General features: G+C 40.5%; 1 protein-coding gene and 1 long non-coding RNA gene across 2 annotated transcripts in view; one reads left to right on the plus strand and one right to left on the minus strand.

Moving 5' to 3' along the window:
• Positions 1-1,287: 1,287 nt before the first annotated feature.
• LOC121075239 overlaps positions 1,288-21,522 on the minus strand; it is a 28,101-nt gene continuing 7,866 nt past the window's right edge. Inside the window, exons 2-3 of the long non-coding RNA XR_005822838.1 lie at positions 14,893-15,014; positions 1,288-2,241 (exon numbers count right to left, since the gene is read on the minus strand). This is a non-coding gene — a long non-coding RNA (uncharacterized LOC121075239). The remainder of the gene's footprint in view (positions 2,242-14,892; positions 15,015-21,522) is intronic.
• Positions 6,748-20,400, plus strand: RAB43 (RAB43, member RAS oncogene family). Its single transcript, XM_040568245.1, is given in 5 exon segments — positions 6,748-7,008; positions 17,327-17,348; positions 17,351-17,509; positions 18,446-18,571; positions 18,574-20,400. Coding segments are annotated over 5 exon segments (654 nt in total). The 5' UTR covers positions 6,748-6,786; the 3' UTR covers positions 18,699-20,400.

The raw sequence follows: 21,522 nt of genomic DNA on the forward strand, positions 1-21,522 counted from the left end.
TTTCCAAATGATTAAGTGTATATGAAGTGCAGAGTCTTGTATAATACCCTCCAAGCAAACTGACCATTTTGATCTTTCCCATTCTTGGGCAGATAAAAAATATAAAGGAAAGACTCACTGATCTGAGTGGGAAATTAGTTCCACTCCAAAGATGAATCCCATCTAGTATTACAACCTGACATTAGACTTCTTTGAATAACATAGCAGAATTGCCAAATGCTCAGCAGATTCACGATATATTCCAAAACTAGAAATATTTTTATACCAATCATGTGGACATGAACTGCTTTTGCACTTCTATTTCAAAATATTTATACACATCAATGGTGTATCTATGACCATCAGTGGGTCATAGCTATCAACATCAGGTGGTAATACGGGATTGTTCTTCATTCTCATACTTACAGTTTAGTGATTCAAAATGATGTTCAATTTGCAGACTAAGAAATCAAAACAAAATCACCATTCTACACTTGGGGGGAAAAAAATATTACCAGATTTTCTCCTTTTACGTAAGCAAGATCTGCTTGCTCCATATTTGTCTAAATCCTCTAGAGGCAGCAAAACTAAGACAAAAGATCTTGAATATATTCCATACTGGCAAAGTTACTTTGCATGTTCTAATCCCCACTGTATCTGCAAAGACAACAGTTGGCACAAACATAACTGCAGTTTGAATTTAGCCACAGCATCACTGTGCAACGGGGCTAAAGTCATAATGACTCCAGCTTGCTCTCAGAACAAAAAAAAAAAAATGAATTGATGAGGCTACAACTCAGGAGAGGTAAAATATATATATATATTTAATTTAGGCTGAAAAAAACAGTAGTGCCATATTTTCCTAACACCATTTTTACAGTCTATAGTTAGAATCAGATATTAAATTATTAATCCAGCAATTAAATTTCTCTGCCATAGAAATATCACCCTTTCACTTGAGGAGAATAAAAGTTCCAGGGAAATTCAAATGAATTTACAAGGCAATAAACTGAAAATTCACAAGGCAATAAGCTATGAGATTGTTTGGGGACTACTAACAGAATCATGACATTGTGAAAACTGCCAGGCTTATTATCTCCCCCAGTATAACGCAATAATTATGTCAAAAAGGATCTACTTCCTGTAATTTTAAAAACGTATGTTTGGAATTGTGAAGAACATTCTAAGTATTCCTGTTAAGACAGAATTTCATTAGCTACCAATTGGTCAATTAGCACATTCTAAAATCCGAAAAGTTGTATCCTTCAGTCCACTTTTTAATAAAGATGTAATAGAATGTACAAAAGTTAAACCACATGCACACAATCACAGTTGAATCACATACGGTATTTTTAATAATTTGCTTATTTTACTGTTATGTGATATATGATATTGATTACATGTATTTGAAAATAAATGAGAAGGTACTAGAATTAACAGAAAGACAATTTTATTTGTATTTTCCAACCTGTTATATTAAAACTCTCATCTACATTTGGGAAAACAGGCAAGTGCACTTGAACTGAAGCTTTGATGACTGTGTTTCAGAGATAGCAAAAAATTGATACTAGAATATATTCTAGATCTTCTGAAGAGTAAAGCCCAAAGCACCAGTTCTCAGGAAATAAGCTATGATATATCAAGATTTAACTTGGAAATGACATTAACATGAGGATGTTTCAGATTTCACATAGGAGTGGCACCAAATATAGCATAAATACAGGCAGAAAATATGTTGAAAAAGAGAGAAAGTATCACAGCCACTCTTTACACAATTCAGAAGGTAATCAATTAGAGATCACTAAGTGGAGAAGGGGAGCAATGACATTCATTTAACAAGTGCAAAAAATAAATATAAGGAGGGCAGTTTTCATAAAACTGGTTTCTAAATGGAATGCATCAGCTCTGGAAAGACAACTCAGGAACTATGAAGATCTTTACCTAAGGGATGTATAGCAGAATAACCTCAGCTCTCTCAGCAACGTGTACCAGGGAAAGGAAAAGCTACCCACTACCAAGAAATCCAGCTCTTGTGATAAATCTCAGACAGACGTACAGATACTGCAAGAAAACTTTTTTTATGATGCTTACAGGTACTATATTAATCTCACTTAGAAGAATAAAAGTCAGCAAACTGTGCAGATTTCCAGGTGGTTCTTAACTGAGCCTTTAGCACTTCAAGCAACATTTCACGAGTGTGCAGCCACAGGCCAACTGGTAAAGCCATGTACATGTGCACGCTGCTGCTCCATAGGATTCTGGCTGCGGTCGGAACACAAAAGAGGAATACTAATTAGATCACACGCTGTTCAAAGGGATTTCACCTATTCCCCTTACCCTACATTCCTGAATATACATCTCCAGTCTACAATGGCAAGATGATACAGGTAAACGGATGACTCAAGGAACCACACAAAGATACCAGGAATCGGGGTACTGGTCTGTGATGATTTGCCAAATGAACCTGACTGAGAGGAACCAAAGTTTTTAGTTTCATCAGCAACTCTTTGGTGGTTGAAACTGTGATTAACAGCTGTGTTTTAAGAAATCTGTTCTATTAATTGGCATGGTTTCTGGAGTGTCATGTCTTCTTTTACACTCTTTGAATACAGACAAGGAAAACGGATGGGTGACTAAGATTGATAAAAGCCTTTAGAAACTAAGAGGAGGAGAATTTGCATTGCATTCATACAGACGATTAAGCTATGTATATGAATACAGTATTTCAAATGACAATGAATCCACTCTCTACAACTGAGTCACCCAAAAGGAACTGGAAATAGCTTATGGCTTCTAATACTCATAACAAGTAACTTCAAAAAACATGTGAAAGCAATTAAATTTTGTTATTACTAGCTTGTTCTGAAGCTTGGTTGATTGCAAATTCAACACTCACTTTGGGTAACAAGCACATCACATATGACAAAGTTGTACGCTTTGCCTAGCAGCTGCATAACAGAAGTTACTTCATCGCTAGGAATCACGCATGGAGACGCTGAGCATGTTCTCAGAGCAAGGTTAGGCTCTGCAGGCTTATAAGGAGAACATTAAAAACCTTCGCTGGAGGAGTTTCAGACCTCAAATTCTTTCCTGTTTTTTGGTCAGCAACTTCCTTACAACTTGGCAGTTTCACTGCCACTACAGTAAGAGAACACCAGGCAGAAGCAAAATTTCTGCTAGAATAGGCCACTACCGATATGAGGTCTAAGAGGCATCATTTTTCAAGACTCCAGGAGTCTTCCTGCTGCTGGAACCACTGCAGTTTTGGGGGACAAATGGTAGTGTGGCAAAAGGACTCTTCAGGACAAATCCATTCTTAAACTATGGGGCTTCCCAATTAATCATGATTATCACCATTACCTTAAAGAGCATGTCTATCTCTATGCTGTTCCCTAATTATTTCTCCTACAATACAGGCACAGATTTGGAAAAACAGAGGCTGTCACATACAGCAGGAATATCTGACTAGTGACAGTCCTCGAGATAACTATTTGTCTTGTCCCTCTGCAAATAAAGCAAAAGGTCTCCATCCTATTACAGAGAGAACAAAATTTTGTCTCTCTTGCTAACATTAAACAGTCTAAAACATTCTTAAATCTTTTTTTTTTTTTTTGGAAAGGCTTTAGAACTAACAAAATAAACTAAATAAAAGTAAATCTACTAACATTTTAACCGGCAAACATCAGAAACTGCTAAACTTTAAAAAAAAAACTGGATACAAATATGCTTAATTTAGCATCTCCTTCATTTTAGACTGAATTACTAAACAGTATATTATCACAAAATTCTTCTGGCTAAGATTCAAAACAATCCATTTTTGTATAAGAACACAGCCCATAATACTGAAGGTTCCATTGCTCAGAAGACTCAGAAAACCCTACCTGTAAATCAAAATCTGAGACACCTCCAAGATAACCTGAGACACTGTCTAGAAGTGCATAGCCAGAGCCCACATGATTATAAACACTGATAAACTTTGAAAGATTAAAGTATTTCATCTCAAATAATATCAGCAACAAAATTATTACAAGATGGGAAGAGGAAGTTTGGCCTCATAAAATATACTCAAGAGTAACAAAATATGTATGATTTAATATGAACAATCAAAATTTATGCATCAAAAATATGGGGCCATGCCGGGTAATGGTGAGTAGGGGAACAGGATTTTTTGACTTTAAAAAAGTAACAAGTAGTTCTTATTGTATAATTTATATTTATTATGTCTATTATTATAAAATTGAATATTTAACTATTTAGCAGATACTGCTTATACCAGAAAGTACAATATTTCATTGCTTTTCATGTCTTCAAGAAACCAATCCATCCATCCTCACTCAGCTATAAAATTGGCAGGCTATAAAGCTGCCAAGAAATAGAGACGTTCAAACATTCTTTTAACCAAAGCCTGACCAACCAAAGTTTGTACCTCTTAAGGAGTGTTAACACACAAACAATGTCCCTCCATTATAAATGCAAGAAGGAAAGGTTGAACTCCATTGAAAAATTTATCTTGGAACAAAGTATAAACAACATATCAACCAAAGCTATAATTCTAGTTATCTTGGTTTTCATGAACAATTTTGGCAATTGTCATATATCCCTACTGGAAGTTATTAAGAATGAATGCTTGCTACTTTCTAGAATTACAGTAGTCTATAAACTCAGTAAGTCATTGCATAGTTACATAATGCTCTTTGAACCCTTCCCTGCTGCTCCTTCAAACTGTGCTGCAGAAGACTGGGTCATATTTTAAGACTTATCCCTGTCCCCCCACCCCTACCCAGTGTTTGATATAAGGTCACCATACAGATTCATTTAGAAGGTCAGAAAATAATTTGTTTTGTAACTTCAAATCTCAAGCAGCTGCTTTGAAAAATAATACAGTCTCACCAACCAAATTCTGCTATCAAATGTGGAAATTGCAAGCAATCTTACACCTACAGCAAAGGTTTTGCAGACCAACCTCTTTATTAGACCTGAAAAATCTAACTTCTTGTTGAACTGAATTAGCTGAGAGAAAAGGAGCTGTGATCAGTACAGGGGTCCTTCCGCCATGTTCTGATACTGTTTTCTGTCACTGCTCTGATAAACAGAACTGCATTGATAAACAGAAATGGACTCAAACCCATGTTGGTTTTCCTTAGCTTTCCATGAAACAGGTGTTAATCCCCAGTGGAGTCTGGGAATTAACCAAAGACAAGCATTTCAACATTCAAACCATCCTATGCAGTTTTCACAACTTGAAGGAATGAAAGATCCCTCACACGTGTAGCAATAGAAAACATAAGTCAGCACATTACGTTTGGGGAATTCCTTGTTTTAATTGCTTTTAAAAGCTAATGAAGATAAGAAGCAACAATGACAATTAATGCAAAGAAGATGTAATGATTTATAGCAAGGATAGTGGAATACCTGGTTGTGTAATTATCTTCATGGAAGTAGTACCTTTATCTTTCCACTAAATTGAGATCATACAGTTAATTCTAAATATTAAGACTAACATCTCTAGAATTGTTTTCTCCTAAATAATCTAAGTTCTCTGATGTGCTTTGCTCAGATACTGAAAACTTTAAAAGTGCTTATTAACATGACAGCATATGTACAGCGATGTCTTATTTCCTCTTTAACACTTTCTGTCCTGGTTCATCAGTATTCTAGAATTCAGCAGCCGGTATAATTCACAGTTTCAGACTACCAGAAACAGCCATTTTTCCAGCCCAAGTACTCATGTGTCTGCTCTTGCTGGAAGGTTACCATGGATCACCAAAAATATATATGGAGATCTGAAAAGGAAACATAACGAACCCACCCCAAAATCCATTGATTCATCATAATTCAAAAACAAGCTGGCCTGGTTGGCCTGTGCTAGCTCAGTCACAAAGCCAGTCCTCCTCCTGCACAGCTACCTATGGGAAAATTTAACTCTTGCTCTCAGAAATGCTATTATTCAATTGTTCCATTTCACAATTTTGTCGTTTCATACTGAGGGTGGAAATTAGCAAATCACTTTTACAAAGAGCACACTAGCAAGATATGCTGTGTCAAAGTATTTATTAGTAAAGCCGATTTTTATTAGCATCTTGACTCACCACGTAATCTGAAAGAGTATCTATTAAACAGCAGCTCATTCTGTAGATTACATAGGCAGCAGTTAAAACACAATCCCAGATTGCTGATACATTTCTCCCAATACACAAAACCATGCTGTGATGCAATGTATTATCACACATGCACATTGGCATATGTAGGACACGTAGCACCATGTTGACAAAGCTGTGTCAAAGCAGCACAGCACCTCGCAAGGGTGAAAAACCATAGCCCTGAGCCTTGGACTGCGACTCTGGAAACAAACCACACCCTAGCTCAGACCTAAAAATGAAACAGCCAACGAGGCAAACGAGCTGCACTTCCTGGATGACTTCATGGTGCCCCTGCACCTGTTTATTTCGGTGTGTCAGTAGGGGTAACGCATCTCAGCGAGCACGTATCGGGACAACGCCGCTCCGACGAGGATGTAAACAACAGCTTGCACACACGGGGCTCCGCACGGCTGCGGGGCCGGCGGCGGTGGCTCCGCAGCAGGGCCGAGGCCGGCGCCTCGCCCCGCGGGGCATTGTGCCGCCGGCACCAACGCCCGGCCCGCGGGGCTGCGAGGGGAGGCGGCGGGCGGGCAGGGCCCGCAGGCGCCGGGCGGAGGCGGCCGGGAGGCGGCCGGGAGGCGGGCCCCGGCTCGGCCCGGCGGGGGGCGGCGGCGCTGCGCTGCGCAGAGCCCGGCTGGGCGGGCGGCAGGCCGGGGGCGGCGGCGCCATGCCCGGGCCGGCGCCCGCGGGGCCCGGTGGCGGCGGCGGGGCCGACCCGGAGGAGGGCTACGACTTCCTCTTCAAGCTGGTGCTCATCGGGGACGCCAGCGTGGGCAAGACCTGCCTGGTGCAGCGCTTCAAAACCGGGGCCTTCGCCGAGCGCCAGGGCAGCACCATCGGCGTGGACTTCACCATGAAGAGCCTGGAGATCCAGGGCAAGCGGGTGAAGGTGAGCGGCGGCCCCAGCGCTCCCCCCGGCTGCCCCCGGCCGCGCAGCCCCGAGGGGCCGGCGAGCAGCCGAGCCCAGCCCAGCACGGCCCGGCACAGCACGGCCCGGCCCGCTCCCTCGTCCCGCTGCCTGCCGGCCGTGCCGTGCCGTGCCCGGAGGAAGGGCTGCTCCGCTCCTCCCCAGCTGTTTCCCGGCACAGGATGAGCCGGGCCCGTAAAACTTCTCTTGGAGCGGTGGGGTCGGCTGCCGGGCCGCTTGGGTCCTGACTGGCACAACGGGGGCGCTGGTGAAAGCCCAGCTGCAAACCCGCACCCCGGGACAGGCTCGGCTGGGTTGTACTGAGCTGCGGGGCCACCCGCTTCAGCCAGGCTGCTGGGGGCTTAGTTACAGAGCAGAAAGAGCCCCGGCTGCACTGCGCTGTGTGCAGGAAGGGCGGTGGGACTGGCAGCCTCAGAGAAGCTGGGGAACGCTTTTTAGATGAGACATGCTGAAAAGTTGCCTTAAGGCACTTTATACAGGGTGTCTTAGAAAGTGCAACTTATGTGGTTCTCAGATCAGAACAAATCAACCCTAAATCTGACTTCTGCTTTTCTCATGCTGGAGAAAATTGTTAGGGTTAGAAAAAGGATATTTTGTATATATACGTATGTATATATAGTGATTTTTATCCCCAGGCTCTGTGGCACAAATGCCACGCAGTGGACTTGGCCTCTGAGCACAGAAGCATCACCAGGCAGCGGGCAAGCAAGGCTGGAGCACCCAGCAATTTGTAGGGGGCTGCAGGTAGAAAGCCCTTCACCAGTCCCCTCCACAATGAAGTCATGTGTCTATCTTTACTTACTCCCACTGGGACTAAAAAGAACTTAATTCAGTCACTGCCCAGGAAAGATCGTAAAACTGAAAAGCTTTTGAGAGGAAAGATAATAAAGAAATACGATAATTGCAGCTAAATTTTGGACTGCATTTACCAAAGTAGGGGCCAAAGTCCTCCGTTGTCTTTTCCTTATAAATTAACTTAGGTGAGCAGAATATTAAGCAGAGAAAGTTGCAGAAAATGGAAGAAATGAAAGCTCACCTCTCAGGAGAGGAAGAGGATTACAGGTTCTGCACCTAGAAAGGTGTTCACTTTCTTTGTAGTATTCTACCTTTTCATTTTGTATATGGGGTTAGCTGAGGTTAGCAGTTGGAAAAGAATCTCAGATTGTGCTATTAGTTTCTCTTCTGTGCTTTCCAGCAAGAGAGCAGTTAGAAGTGGGATTTCTCCTTTAAGGTTGAAACCTGGCTCAATTTAAATGCCAGGCACACACAAAGTGACAAATGTGTCTGATCCTGGTGCCAGGGGGCTCAGCTAGGCACTTCAGGACAAGGACGGGACTAGCCCAGGGCCGGATCTCCCCAGGTGTGCTTTTTCATATGCTCAATACTGAGGCTTGAGTGTAACAAAACCTGTGGATTATTTCCCAGTATTTTACAAATGGCAAATAAGAAGATGCAAGCCTCTTGAGGCTTCCTTTTATTTTAGATTATCCTGTACTTCCATTTAAAAAATTAGGGATACACAGATTGAAGAAGACTACTTTAAGCATTAGTTGAAACAAGTTAATCTAATACTGCTGCTGATGATGTACCTTGTAGTTATTTTTGTTAGCTGCTGAGTCAGGACCACAGCTAGAATATAAAAACATTCGCTTGGAGGTGTTTTTTTTTGTTTGGTCTCGAGGTGTGCATTGTATGTGAAGTTTATATTCCAGTCAGACTTTTCCATTTGGACTGAGATTTCTAGCAGTGCATTTAATCTCGCCAGGTTTGTTCAGCGTGTTATAGGAAATAGAAAGTAAGTTACACTTTTGTGGGCTCCCTTACAAAGTAGGCAGATTTGTACGATTAGGTGTGTATAGCTGACACATTGTACAGGTTTGATTTTGGTGTAGCTTACACTGATTCTAGGAAAAGCACTATAGCTATCTGAACAGATCATACCCTTACCAGTTAGTAAACAAGCCTGTACATGTGCTCTGGAAGAGCTGTTTCTCATTGTGTCAGTCACATGAGGCATACTTGCTTAGAAGTGTTTCAGATAAATCGTTAACTGGGCTTCCTCAAATCGTGATACATTCAGGATGTGTCTCAAATCAAGTTTGCTTTACTGTTAAGATCCGTACAAACGCATGCCAGGCAATTTCCCAGCGCTTCTCCAGATTCATTATGGATTTATGCTACTCAAGACAAGATTCTTCATAAGGAATGAGAAGGCTTGTTTTGTGTTTAGTTAGTGGTGCAAGAATGAGAAAAATCCAGTTTTCGTAACTGGATCATCTTTAAAAGTTCTTTCAGAGCAACAGAGTGTACAAAAAAGTCCCAAGGAGCATTTGAACACTACTTGCTCCATGTCCCCAGTGGCCTACACTTCATTTTTAGACAGGGTGAGGGTAGTGTTACAACATAACTGAGTAACTATGAATCAGAAGCTTATTTTGAGATTCGTACAAACATTCTAAGGTTAATTGTGTTACTGTCTCTTTCTATGTAAAACTGTCAATATTTTCATTACAGTTATGTTTCTGCAACATTTGGAGCACAAGGATTTTAACTTGATTTTGATGCATTTTTGCTGGAGAGGGGAAAAGAAGCATGTTGGGGGAGTAAAGGTGAAGATTCTGCAAATAACTTGTGGTTTTCTGTTCTTATTTTTAACTCAAGTAAATCTTTCCTTGCATCTTAAAGCTGTAGTCTTTCACGTGTCTCAAATGACATTTCATACACAAGTGCTCCAGCAGCTACTGAAAGCTGACTAAGCGTCATACGCAAAGGGAGGTTACTGCTGGAGAAAGGAGCTATTCATGGACAGTCCTCATAACAGAAGCTTTCTCTAGAGTAATAAAACATAAAGCACTGGCAGTGTAAGCATCCCCAATATGTGCTAACCCAGATTTGCAGAGATTTACCACTAACAGAGGGGAAGAACAAGTAAACTCTGTGTCATCCAATCTGTTTCTCTTCTTGTTCCTTCTTTCAGATTTCCAACTGCAATTTGAAATACTGACCGGTAGGATTATACCGAGCCAGTGGTCAGTGAGACAGGCTTCTGTGAGCCACGGGCTCTTGGAGGCAATGGGACTAAAAGGGAGGCCATGTGGCACGGAGCCACGCAGGCTGGTAGATCTGGCAGGCTGGGTTTTAATGGAACTTGAATGTCAAAGCTACTGGTGATGACCACCTTGATTTTGTCACAAAGGCAGATTCTGACCAGCATGTATCCAGAATTTTTCCCCTTCAGCTTTATGAAATATCTGCAGGTTATCATCATTAACAAGAAATGCGGTAGTATATGCTGTTTTGCAGTTGTGGTGTGTTACACTCTTATCTCCTACGTAGCAGACAGTCCTACAGGACAGAGACTGCAGTTCCCAAAAGTCATGGTTGTTGACTTAATGCATAGTGAGTAAAGTCCTATTGATAAAATAATTCCATGTTCTTTGAGCAATAGAAAGAATCTGGCAAAAAGAACAAAATGGTTTTGTAACTGTTCTATCACTGTAGGAAAAGATATTTATAAAACTGTGTAACTAAGATTTTACATAATGATAAGCAAGGACATTCCTGAGTCCAAGTCCGTGACTTGTGGCTAGTAATAACAAAATTCCTTTTCTTTTCATGAGTATCCTTGTGAACTGATAAATTTATAGGGTATCTTTAATGTCTACTTTATGATGCTGTTTTATATTGTTTTACGTACAGTGACTTTTTTTTTGTTTATGCTATTGTTTTTCTCTCTCTTACCATATCTTTAAGAAAGTAGCAGGAGAGAACCTTTGAAAACACACACATTCCTTTTATAACAATTATTTCTTTATGTACCACAGCACTCTTTAATTTACAAGCTTTCTGAGCCCGTGTGATATTAAGGTTCTGGGCTTTTATTCAGGCTTCATGGCTGTAAAATTTTCAGAATGTAATGTGTCATTCATTACCTGGCCAGATTGCAAATAATATAAAATCATGATTTGTTAGCTGTCATGACTCTGGACTGATTGGAGGGTCAACTCCAAACAAGGCCCAGATTTATCATGAATGGTATCAGATAAGGTAAAAGGGAGAAAAATAAGAAATACATATATTTGGGGAAAAAGACAAAAAAAAAAGACAGGAATAAAAGGAAAACAAAAGGAAGAAAAAGAAAACAAAGTTACATTATCAACATTGCTAAGCAAACACAAATAAAGCAATTGGTTATTACATGGAAGCAGTGATCTTTGATATCTAGAGGAAAGCGTAGCTCTCTTGTCAACTACTTTGACGCTCAGAACAAGAGAGCAAACAAGAATGCTGAATTCTCAGCAAACAGGGATTCCTTATTCTCAGAACATTTTGTAGAGGAAACAATCAAATGGATCAGTTTATCCTAACTGTTCTGTCTATGAATGTTAGTTTAAATACACTGCTTTCCAGAGCTCGGTTTTGTTGCTTTTGGCAAAGGTTGTATAGATTAAGTTGTAAGATCATTTCAGTAAGACTTCTTAGGAGTAAGTGTTGTGATTTGCCAGTGTGCAGAAGTGTATATTATTGTTTCTCATTTGAGATGACCCGATGGTCAGTTGGTTTAGAATTATTTAGCAGAGTCTTTGCGTCCACCATTTCAATTCAGGGGAATTCTATCAAAGCTGCTATAGTTTGAAGAATTCATAGTACAAGAGTGACATTTTTATATTTGTAATGGAAGTTATCAGCTACAGTATATATTTAGTGATTATTAATACTGCTTCACAAACAAAGGTAGACCTGAACTTCCGTGCTTCTCTAGAAGAATCAGGAAAGTACTTAATAAATTATGTAGGAGGTGAGGGAGGGGGAGAAATTATTTAAAGTATCTCGAGGCCATTTGTTAAGCATTAACCGTTGATAAACTATGTTTATCAATGTGAGATGAGTGAGTCTGCATGAAAACATTTGATAATACTCATTTTCTATGCTCTTTGGTCAGTCTGTCACTCACCATTTTCAACACTGTCAATTTCTGTGGTTGAAACTCTGCTTTCTTTGAGCCTGATCAGACAACCAAGAAGGACCTGCCAGAGAACCATCTTACATCTCACCACCTTCTGATTTAAGGGCATGTATGATTTGCTGGAGTTTGTAGCTACACGTGGCTTCCCTATCCTCGCTCCTCACATACTGTGAATGTGTGCGCTTGTTAGTTAAGGCAACACACTTGTGAAGAGTTTTTAGTCATCAGACAACCAGGTTCATAAAGTAATTGCACAGATCTCATAAAATGGCTGTCTATGTACAGTTCCACAGCACCATGCAGACTTGGTTCAGATATATGAGACCTGTGCACACTGATGGATCAAATAAACAGTTCAAATACTATAAAATCTGAAAACTATTGGCGTATGCACACAAAGTCCAAAGTGCCCACAAAATATTTGGCTTATTTTACCATTCATGGCTATCCAACAAGCATGGACATATACATAAATATATGGAATGCTTACATATATTTTTGCCTAGTGTTTTCTCAGCAGCTGTACAGGGATCCAATGCATGTGCTCTCAGATCATGAGAGCTGACAGTGCCAACCCTCTTTGAAGCACACCTCTTTGAACTTGCTTTCTCAAACATGATAGCCTGCAATTACTTATTTTCATGCGGATATATGCATATTTTAAAATCTGAAGTAATAGAATCACAGAGTATTTCAGGTTGAAAGGACTTCAGGTTTCCATCCAACCTCCTACTTGAACCAGTCAGCTGGGAGAACAGACCAGGTTGCTTAGGGCTTTATCCAGTCTGGCCTTGAAAACCTCCAGGAATGGAGACTGCAAGACCTCTGGACAACATGCTCCACTGTCCTCATAGTGAAAAATCTTTTCCTCACATCAAGTTGAAATATTTCCTGGTTCAATTTTTGTCTGCTGTCTCTCATCCTCCCACCATGTGCCACTGTGAAGAGCCTCGCTCAGGCTTCTTGATGGCCTCTCCATCGGTACTGGACAGCAGCTAATAGGTGATCTCAGTCCTGTTCCCATGCTGAATAAGCCTGGTTCCCTCAGCCTCTTCTCATAGAGTATGTAGTCCAGTTATCTGACTATCTTGACAGCCTTCCACTCAACTTGCTCTAGTTCTTTAATGTGTTTCCTGTGCTGGGGACCCAAAACTGGACAGCGTATTTTAGTTGAGATCTAGTATGTGCTGAGTAAAGGGGAATGATCACCTTTCTTGATCAACTGGCTTCACTGCTGTCCATACAGCTCAGGATGCTGCCAGCCTCCTTTGCTGCCAGGGCACGCTGCTGGCACCAGCTCAGCTTGCTGTCTGCAAAGACCCCCAGGGCCTTTTCAGCACAGCTGCTCCCCAGCCAGTCAGTCCCCAGCCCACATCATTGCAAGGAATGAATGGCATACATTCTGTGCGTGCTCCTTTCCAACAAGAAAAGATGAAAAACGTACAAAAAACGTTCAAGACTTTGTCTAATGTGCTTATGGAAAGCTTTGATTCCACAGTGATTATACGGTCCTGAAAAATCGTACAGGAGTTAATAGCAGGTTTAGCACTTTGCTATTCAGTACCAGCCAGTGCTAAGAGCTCTGGTGTCCAAAAATTTCAAAGCTAAAAGCAGACCAAAATAACCAGCTTCTGTAGTAAAGTGGGCATTCAATAGTGAAACAACTAGCACAAGAAAGGTAGCTTCTTGTCTTAGTTCATTTAGGGTATTCTGTTCTGGCCTTCTGAACAATGGGTGCTTATCTGTTCTTTATCCTGTCTTTGTTAGTTACTGGAGATGGTCTCTCTAAAGCCTCCTACCAGTCTCTCATTTCATAGGTGTGTTCTCTCAGTGTCCTCAGTTGAATTTAACACAATTCTCCAGCAATCCAACTTCTCATTGTCTTTCTTACACCAGAGCTGCTGCCAAGGTGATTACAAAACCGGGAATTGCTTAAAAACAGTTAAAGTTGCTAAGTGACATGTGGCTTTTCATCACACTATTTACAAAGCTCAAGCACTTAAATCGAGGAAATAAATACTTAAGAACCTCATATCACATATGCAGTATATGACACATTTATATCTATTTTTGCAACCTGTGGCTATACAGTTTATTTGGTATTGTTTTGGTATTTACATCTAACTTGTACTAAAGAACTTTTTAAACGAGAAATATCAAGCCTATATTTTTTTCAAAGAATTTGCAATTGCTGTATCTTGTCAAGAGTTACATGCTTGTAAATAGTTTAGTGGAGAGACAAGGTTATTGGATTGGTTCACACCCACCTTCAGCAACAAGTTAAACCGAACAGGCATATTTGGGATTGGTCCAAGATGGTTTTGCCATTGCTGTAAAGGGCAGTTGCCCAGGAAGGTGCAACTTGCATGCTTTCAGTACCAAAATGGCTGTGTAATTAGTGCTAACTCTTCAAACAGAAGAAAAATCCTTATTTTTCAGTAAATCGTGAATGAAGGTGTACAGTGAATCAGATTAACAGCTCCTAGTATCAGTGCAGAGGGAGGACAAGGATATGCAGCTGGGATGGCAAGTCTTTGATGACAGTGTGGCCTTAGTTTTGCTTAAGCAAGTCATTAAACCATGTCGTTATTTGACTGACTTTGCTTGAAACAGTGATCGCGTACCTGGCTCCTGCCAGCAGAAGTGACGGGAGCAGTGACAAACAGGTGTGTCATTTGGTATCTATGTTTGCAAAGTATCTGCTTATGGGTTATGTCACACGACATAACGTCTAACACATACTGTAGTCTCAGCATTGAAAGCAAAAACACAACAAACTGAAGATCTTGTAAAAAAGCTAAATGATTCTGAGTCCTTACATAAAAGAGAAGTGACAATTAGGGAGCATGAACTTTAAACTTCCAAGGGAAAGAGCCTACCTGGAGGATGTTGCCTTGGAGGAAGACTGCTGGCTTGAGCTCCTCGGAAGGTGAAGCCTGTCTGTGGTCTGTGCTGTTCCCAGCAGGATGCTCAGGGCTTCAGCAACTTTGTACATTTAGTCCTGTGAACGCACAGACATAAAAACTTGAGTAAAAAATGTCTGGGAGTGCTGTAAGAACTTTCCTGGTGTCACTGTGAGGTTGCTCTATCACTGTTGACAGCCTGTGGAGGTTTGGGAGGACCAGAGAAATACAAATACCATACTTATCTTCAGAAAGAGCAAGAGAAATGCTAGGAACTACAAGCTGGTCAGATTCATTTTGGTCTCTGGGAAAATGATGGAGGAAGTCCTCCTGGAAAAATTAAGATTTTATCTCACTTTGAGCAGGCCAGTTGGCTTTCTCACCTCCCAAAATCTGTCCCAACTTCCATGATTCTGTGATTCTATGGAAGGTACATTTATAGAGGTTTTCAAAATCCAGCCGTAGAGCGTAAGGCCCAAGACTAGCTTGCTCAGTCACTCTACAGGTAAATCACCTTTTTTTTTTTTTATTCCATGTGAAAAAGTGTAAGCTAAAATATTTTTTAAATTTAAAAATTGTATAAATCTTCTATACGCACAGTATCTCAGACCTGTCCCAGGAGTTGGGTAATCACCATTAGCTTATTTTGCACTTGACCTAAAACAAATGCTGAGATTTAAAACTGCATAAAGGACACAAACGTCTAGTGGGAGGCTTGAGTGCATGAGAACATCATAAGCCTACTATTAACTTCCTAGTCTCAGTGATTGTCTGTTGTCTGCTGTAGATCATTAACTGTTCCATTAATAAGCATTGTTTTGTTGTTTCCCATTTTCTGAGTCCATTACAGTCCCTTCTCCTTCGCTGAGGAAAAACTGGTAAGAAGTACTTTTTTTCATTGGATTGATTCCTTTTAAGCTGTATATATATTATTTGGATCTAAATGCCTAGTTAGCACAGGAAGCGATCTGATCAGTACAGCCTTTTTCAAAGTGAAAGTTTCTGCTCAAACGTGCAGCAGAAGTCAGATCATGGAAACAAAATACTAATGTGCGGAAGAAAATAACTGGAAATGGTTCTGTATTATTTGGTATAAAACATCACTGAAGTTAAGTTGTAGTCAGTTCTTTATAAGAAAGAGGTTTGGAGAGAGGGAAACAAATAAGTAGCACGTCCACAATATGGAAAGATTAAAACACCCAAGATTGTGTTGCTTATGTCCTGTCTCATTTAAGAGGAGATGCAGAATGTACTAATTGTACATGCAAATGGTCTCTCATTTATCACTTGGGAAAAGAAGGGAAAAAAGGGAAGTGAAATAGAAGGACAGAAAATGTAAAATTATAAAGAAAAAATCTTTGGTTTCATTATTACTATCTATTGAAGCCAAGAGCTGTGAAGGATTCAGAACAGATTAGTGATTTGTATGGAGAATGAAAACGTCTACAGGTACTTTAGATTAGAAGCTCCTGCGACATAAACCATCGTGTTCCAGGACATCAGACAACCCGCAAAACAACAGGATTGAAAAGAAATTTTCCCTACTAACAGGATATTGTGTTTGTCCACTCTCAATTATTTGGCTTCTTCCTCTGGAACATCTGGTACTGGGAACTCAAACCTGATACTAAACTCATAGTTGTTAGGTGCCTAGATTTAGGCAAAAGTACATGAGCTGGGCATTTCTTCTTCCTTCCCAGATGCAGTCTGTTCTTGCACCTAAAAGCTGTCAGGAGGCTAAAAGTCTAGATGTTTGACTGACTGTTGGAACCTAGAAATGTTGGCATTTCTTTTATACGTTCTTTTATGCCTTCTTTTATAGATTTTTTGTATTCTATATGTATATTGTTTTATTTGTCTCTCATTTCCTTATCAAATAACCTTGGTGCTCTCAGGTGATACTACCGCTGCCTACTTCAGTTGTTACTGCCTCTGTAGCAGATCTGGCAAGACTCTGTCAGTACCTCAGCCAGTGTGCTAGTGAAAGCCCACCTGTAGTTTCAGTAACACACCAGAATATGAACTGGAGTGTTTTGGCTCTGGTCTTGTTTTCATAACTCTGCTAGGAAAGTGACAACGGGATAGGGCTGGGCACACCAAAGTGATAACTTCATGATCTGCCACAGAAGGATGCATCAGAGCTTGTCTGCAGCTCGCCCAAAACATCTCAATGCAAATAGAAATTTAAGCAGCCAAAAGCAAAAAAAAGTTCTCCAGTGTACATTGCTGTCCTTTAAATCGTGATCAAAGTACTAGAAAAATGTAATGCCACACATGTATTTTACCTATAAGGGAGATAAGGTTATATAACAAGGCTATTCAATCAAGTCCTAGCTTTTGATTCAAGAAAACTTATATATACTGAAACCTTACTGGCCAGTATCTCATTGCATGCCTTTGTTTTATTTAGTTGAAGATCTGGGACACAGCTGGCACGAGAGATTCCGAACTATCACGCAGAGTTATTACCGCAGCGCCAACGGAGCAATCCTAGCCTATGATATCAGCAAGAGAGGCTCTTTCTTGTCCATTCCTCGCTGGATCGAGGATGTGAGAAAGTATGCTGGTTCCAACATAGTACAGTTACTGATTGGTAAGTTCAAGTCTCAGAATAAAAATATTAATACCAGCACTACAGGGTACTGTGCAATGTACTTAGTTGCAATACTCATTAAGATGGTAAAAGTTTTGGCTTTGTTTGAAGTTAAGATGTACGTAATAGAGCTGATTGGAAATTTTCCAAGTTTTGTTATTTTTTAATCAGGAAATGCTGATGCATGAGACAAATGTTTTTAAGATTGCCTATCTGCTTGAATGAAGTTCTGCTAAGAATTAGGCAGCTTTGTATCAGAGCCAGCTTGGAAGCCACACTTTGTGCTCACTTAGTGGAGGACTGATTACCCAAGATTTCCAGGTTTTGAGGCAGAGCTGCTATGGAGCTGTTCTAGCGATTAGAATCGTAAGGTTTCCGGGGCAGGAAGCTCCATGGTATCGAGCAGACATGTTTAGGGGACTGGGACACCCACATACTTCACGGACTGGGGATTTTGGAAGGACTTCCGGGCAGCCAGAATTCATCAGTTCTCTTGAAATTCTGCCTCCCAGCCGCAATGTTTCTGAGTGAGACACCGTTCTCAGGGCTTGTAGACCTGCCAGTATACCTTCAGTGTTCCTAGATTTCCCTGGGAGCCAGAAGACTGCTGTTGTTTTCACATGTGTCTTCCTTTTCTTTCCTCGCAGAATGGTTTTTAGCTTTGATACTTCCTCCCTTTACAGTCTACAGCCGTTGCTCCTCCAGTTCTCTCACCTTGGTTGTTGACTTTTTTCTGTTCTACATATGAATCATACAGAAATACATGACCTAGTCCACCTCCTACTCAAGGCAAGGCTAAAGTCAGGTGATCAGGGCCTTTTCAGTTGGATTTTCTGAATCTCCAAGAATGGAAATCTCTGGAAAAACCTGAGAACCTTATGCCCTGGCACAAATAGTCATTATAAATTTCTCTGGTTGTTTTTATTTTTCTTCCAGGAAATAAGTCAGACCTAAGTGACCTTCGAGAGGTTCAGCTGGAAGAAGCTCAGAATCTGGCTGAACACTATGATAATATCATCTGTGCCATAGAGACCTCTGCAAAAAGCTCCAGCAACGTGGAGGAGGCTTTGTGAAGATGGCTACAGAGCTCATGATGAGGCATGGAGGCCCTATGTTCAGTGAGAAAATACTGATAGCATCAAGCTTGAACAGCAAGGACGTTGTAGAAGGATGGGGGTGTGCTTGCTGATATGAGCTAGGTGAAATCCCTAACTTTACTGGAATTTAGATGGTGCTTCACTCCTAATGCTGAGTAGCACAGTAGCCCTATTTTCCTCCTCCTGTGAAACCAGCAATTTTGTAGAAGTTAGTTAGGGACACAATCCTGTTTGCTTTGGTGTCTTTTTTTAAAAGGGGACTTTTGAGAGGTAGTCCTAAAAGTCAAGCCCTCTGAAAAACTTACTCAACATTTGTCCCTACCATTTTCTTTTCTGTGACCTTCATGCCAGTTCAAAAGTGGAGGAAAAAACTTTGAACCAGAGATGTGGGGTAGGGAAACAGATGGCTGGAAAAAAGACTGCCACATACTCAAATTCTGAAGCAATTATCATGGGATTGTTGGCAAAGAAGAATAGGCACGCTTGACAGCGTCTCTTTAAATGCTCAGCACTCCACCAATGACCAGAAGGCCTAGAAGCGACAGAGAGTGTCTGATAAAGGTGTTTCAATTGTCAAAATACCCATCATTTTGATTACAGGACCAAATAGTCATCTGTCCAAGGGCATATGGATTGCTAGCTAGTACTGGAACAGGCCCAGGTGGGACAGCCTTCTCTCAGGTTTTGTTTTCATTTTCTTAAGTTATCATTTTAATAGATAGCAAAATCACCCTGAGCGATACCACCACTTGCTGTCAAGCAGGGTTGGACCAGTTTAGTTATTTTAAATACAGTCTTGAGGAGAGGGTAGGTGTATTGCATTTGTTATTGTTTGCACAGGGATAGCTCCCTTTTTCAAGTGGGTATCATTGATTTTTTTCCCTCAAGTCTATCAGTTTCATTTGAAATTACAGACCTGTGCCACTGGAAACAGCAACTGGAGAAACCTTGAACTGTCTGGTGGCTGTGATCTCTTACCATGTGCCTAATGGCCATATACAGGGTTAATTCTGGTCGTACATTTGGTGTGAGGTTACCCAAGTGTTCACTGCTTAAGTGGCATAAGTAGGATTTGGTTGGTTGGATGGATTTTAACCGTCTTTTTAAATACAACATGGGTGTGTATTTGGAAAGAAGACTTCAGAATAGCAGAAAACTGCACGCCCTGCAACTTCTTGGTTGTAAGAGTCTAGCATCTTGAGTGATTACCTCCCACCTTTGTACTCATCTGCATCTCTCCCTGTCACAAGTTACTAATTGCTCTTATTTCTTGAAAACTCAGCAGGGAATTTCTTTTAACTGTTGATCAGAAGTCTACATTGTTAAGTAAAATAGATCTCATAATCCAACTACATATAGTTGCCTTTCAGATTCAGCTCTGTACTGCATGTTGTAGATACAGTCCAAGTACTGGTGGCGGCAGCCCTTCCTGGATTTACACTCTCAAGCACCTTACAAACTTGGATTCGCAAAGGGAGCAGAAGCAGGTTTATTTTTAAATCTGCTGTTAAAGCAAAGGTGTTCAGAGGTGCAAGTGATTTCTGCAATCCTCATTCTTTAAAGTAGCTCATTTACAGAAAGCACTCACTTGAACTGAAGTCACTTGTCCCTTTTGAAAATCTTGATCAAAAAGGACCAGGTGGATTGGTTTGCTACTAGGGCTACACCTGTTTTTAGCCATTCGACATATCCAGTATCATGAAAATCTGGAAGATTTAAGAAAGGGCTAATGGATCCTAATTTCAATACTATTCATTTTCGTACAGAAAATATTAAATCATTCTTTGGACTTCCTGTTTGTGTTTTTTGTTTGTTTTGTTTTTAACTATGAAGTAGATTATTGAAGAGTTGCATATGTTTTGTGGCCTGTTTGCTCTTAATCTAAGGGAATAGTTTTCAAGTTTTATAGTTGTAAAAGTGAAAGGGCTTTACATTTTTCGATTAGCATAGTTTTCACATTTCTAATGTTTTATGTGGAAGGGCAGGTTAAGCTGCAGTATTCAGTAGTATTTTTGGATAGTTTTCCAGGACATTCCCAGCTCTCCTACATCCAAAGATTACAGGCAGTAAGTGCTCAGCAGTAGTTAAAAACTGAAAATGAGAATTGTCCAAACTCTAGATTTGCTATCACAAATCCTGTACTCCACTCCCAGGAGAACCTGTGAAGACAGTCCAAGCCAAAATACAGTCCTGATTACTGTTTTTCTTCCTGCTTAGGTGGACCTTAAGCTGCAGAATACTAACAAGCATTTGACTCTTGACATATTACAGTTTACATCTGCAGGTCACAGTCCTGCAGTTCTGCACGCATGAATGTGGACCCTCAGATAAGCTCAGCCTCCCAGTATTTGCAGGAGTAGTGCCAAATTATTTAAGCCATGCTGATAAAATTTGATGTGCATTTAAGAACAGTATGGATACTGCTCAAATTGAAATCAGTAGTTTACACAGTAACTCATCTTAAAGCTGGAGCAAGATGTAAAAGGAACATAGATCTTACTTCCAGTGAGGTCAGTGAATGATTGTGTTTTTACAGTAGATGGAGAAATGAGGAAGTACTGATCCATTCCCTTAATTTTGGGTTTCATTTAGTACATTAGCAGAATTAGACCAAGCACTAGACTTTTCCTTAGGATTTGCCCCTATTTCTCTCTTAAGCTAGTGTTGAAGGTTGAGATTCTGCCTGCAGGTTCATCTGTTTCAGTCAGAACACATGAAATACAGAGTCAGTGATTTGTTCGCTGCGTTTTCAAATGATGGAACCCACCAGTTGAGGTTAGTTTTCATTTTGCTGCAAAAAGACTGAGACTATGGATGGCTTCAGGTCAGCTTTGTTTTCTAACTCTTGACTCTTCCACATTATAACAAGTGTAATGCAAGTTGCCGTGTTGTACCTAACTGAACAAAAAAGAACAA

This window comes from Cygnus olor, chromosome 10, assembly GCF_009769625.2.
Source record: "Cygnus olor isolate bCygOlo1 chromosome 10, bCygOlo1.pri.v2, whole genome shotgun sequence".
NCBI lineage: Eukaryota > Metazoa > Chordata > Aves > Anseriformes > Anatidae > Cygnus > Cygnus olor.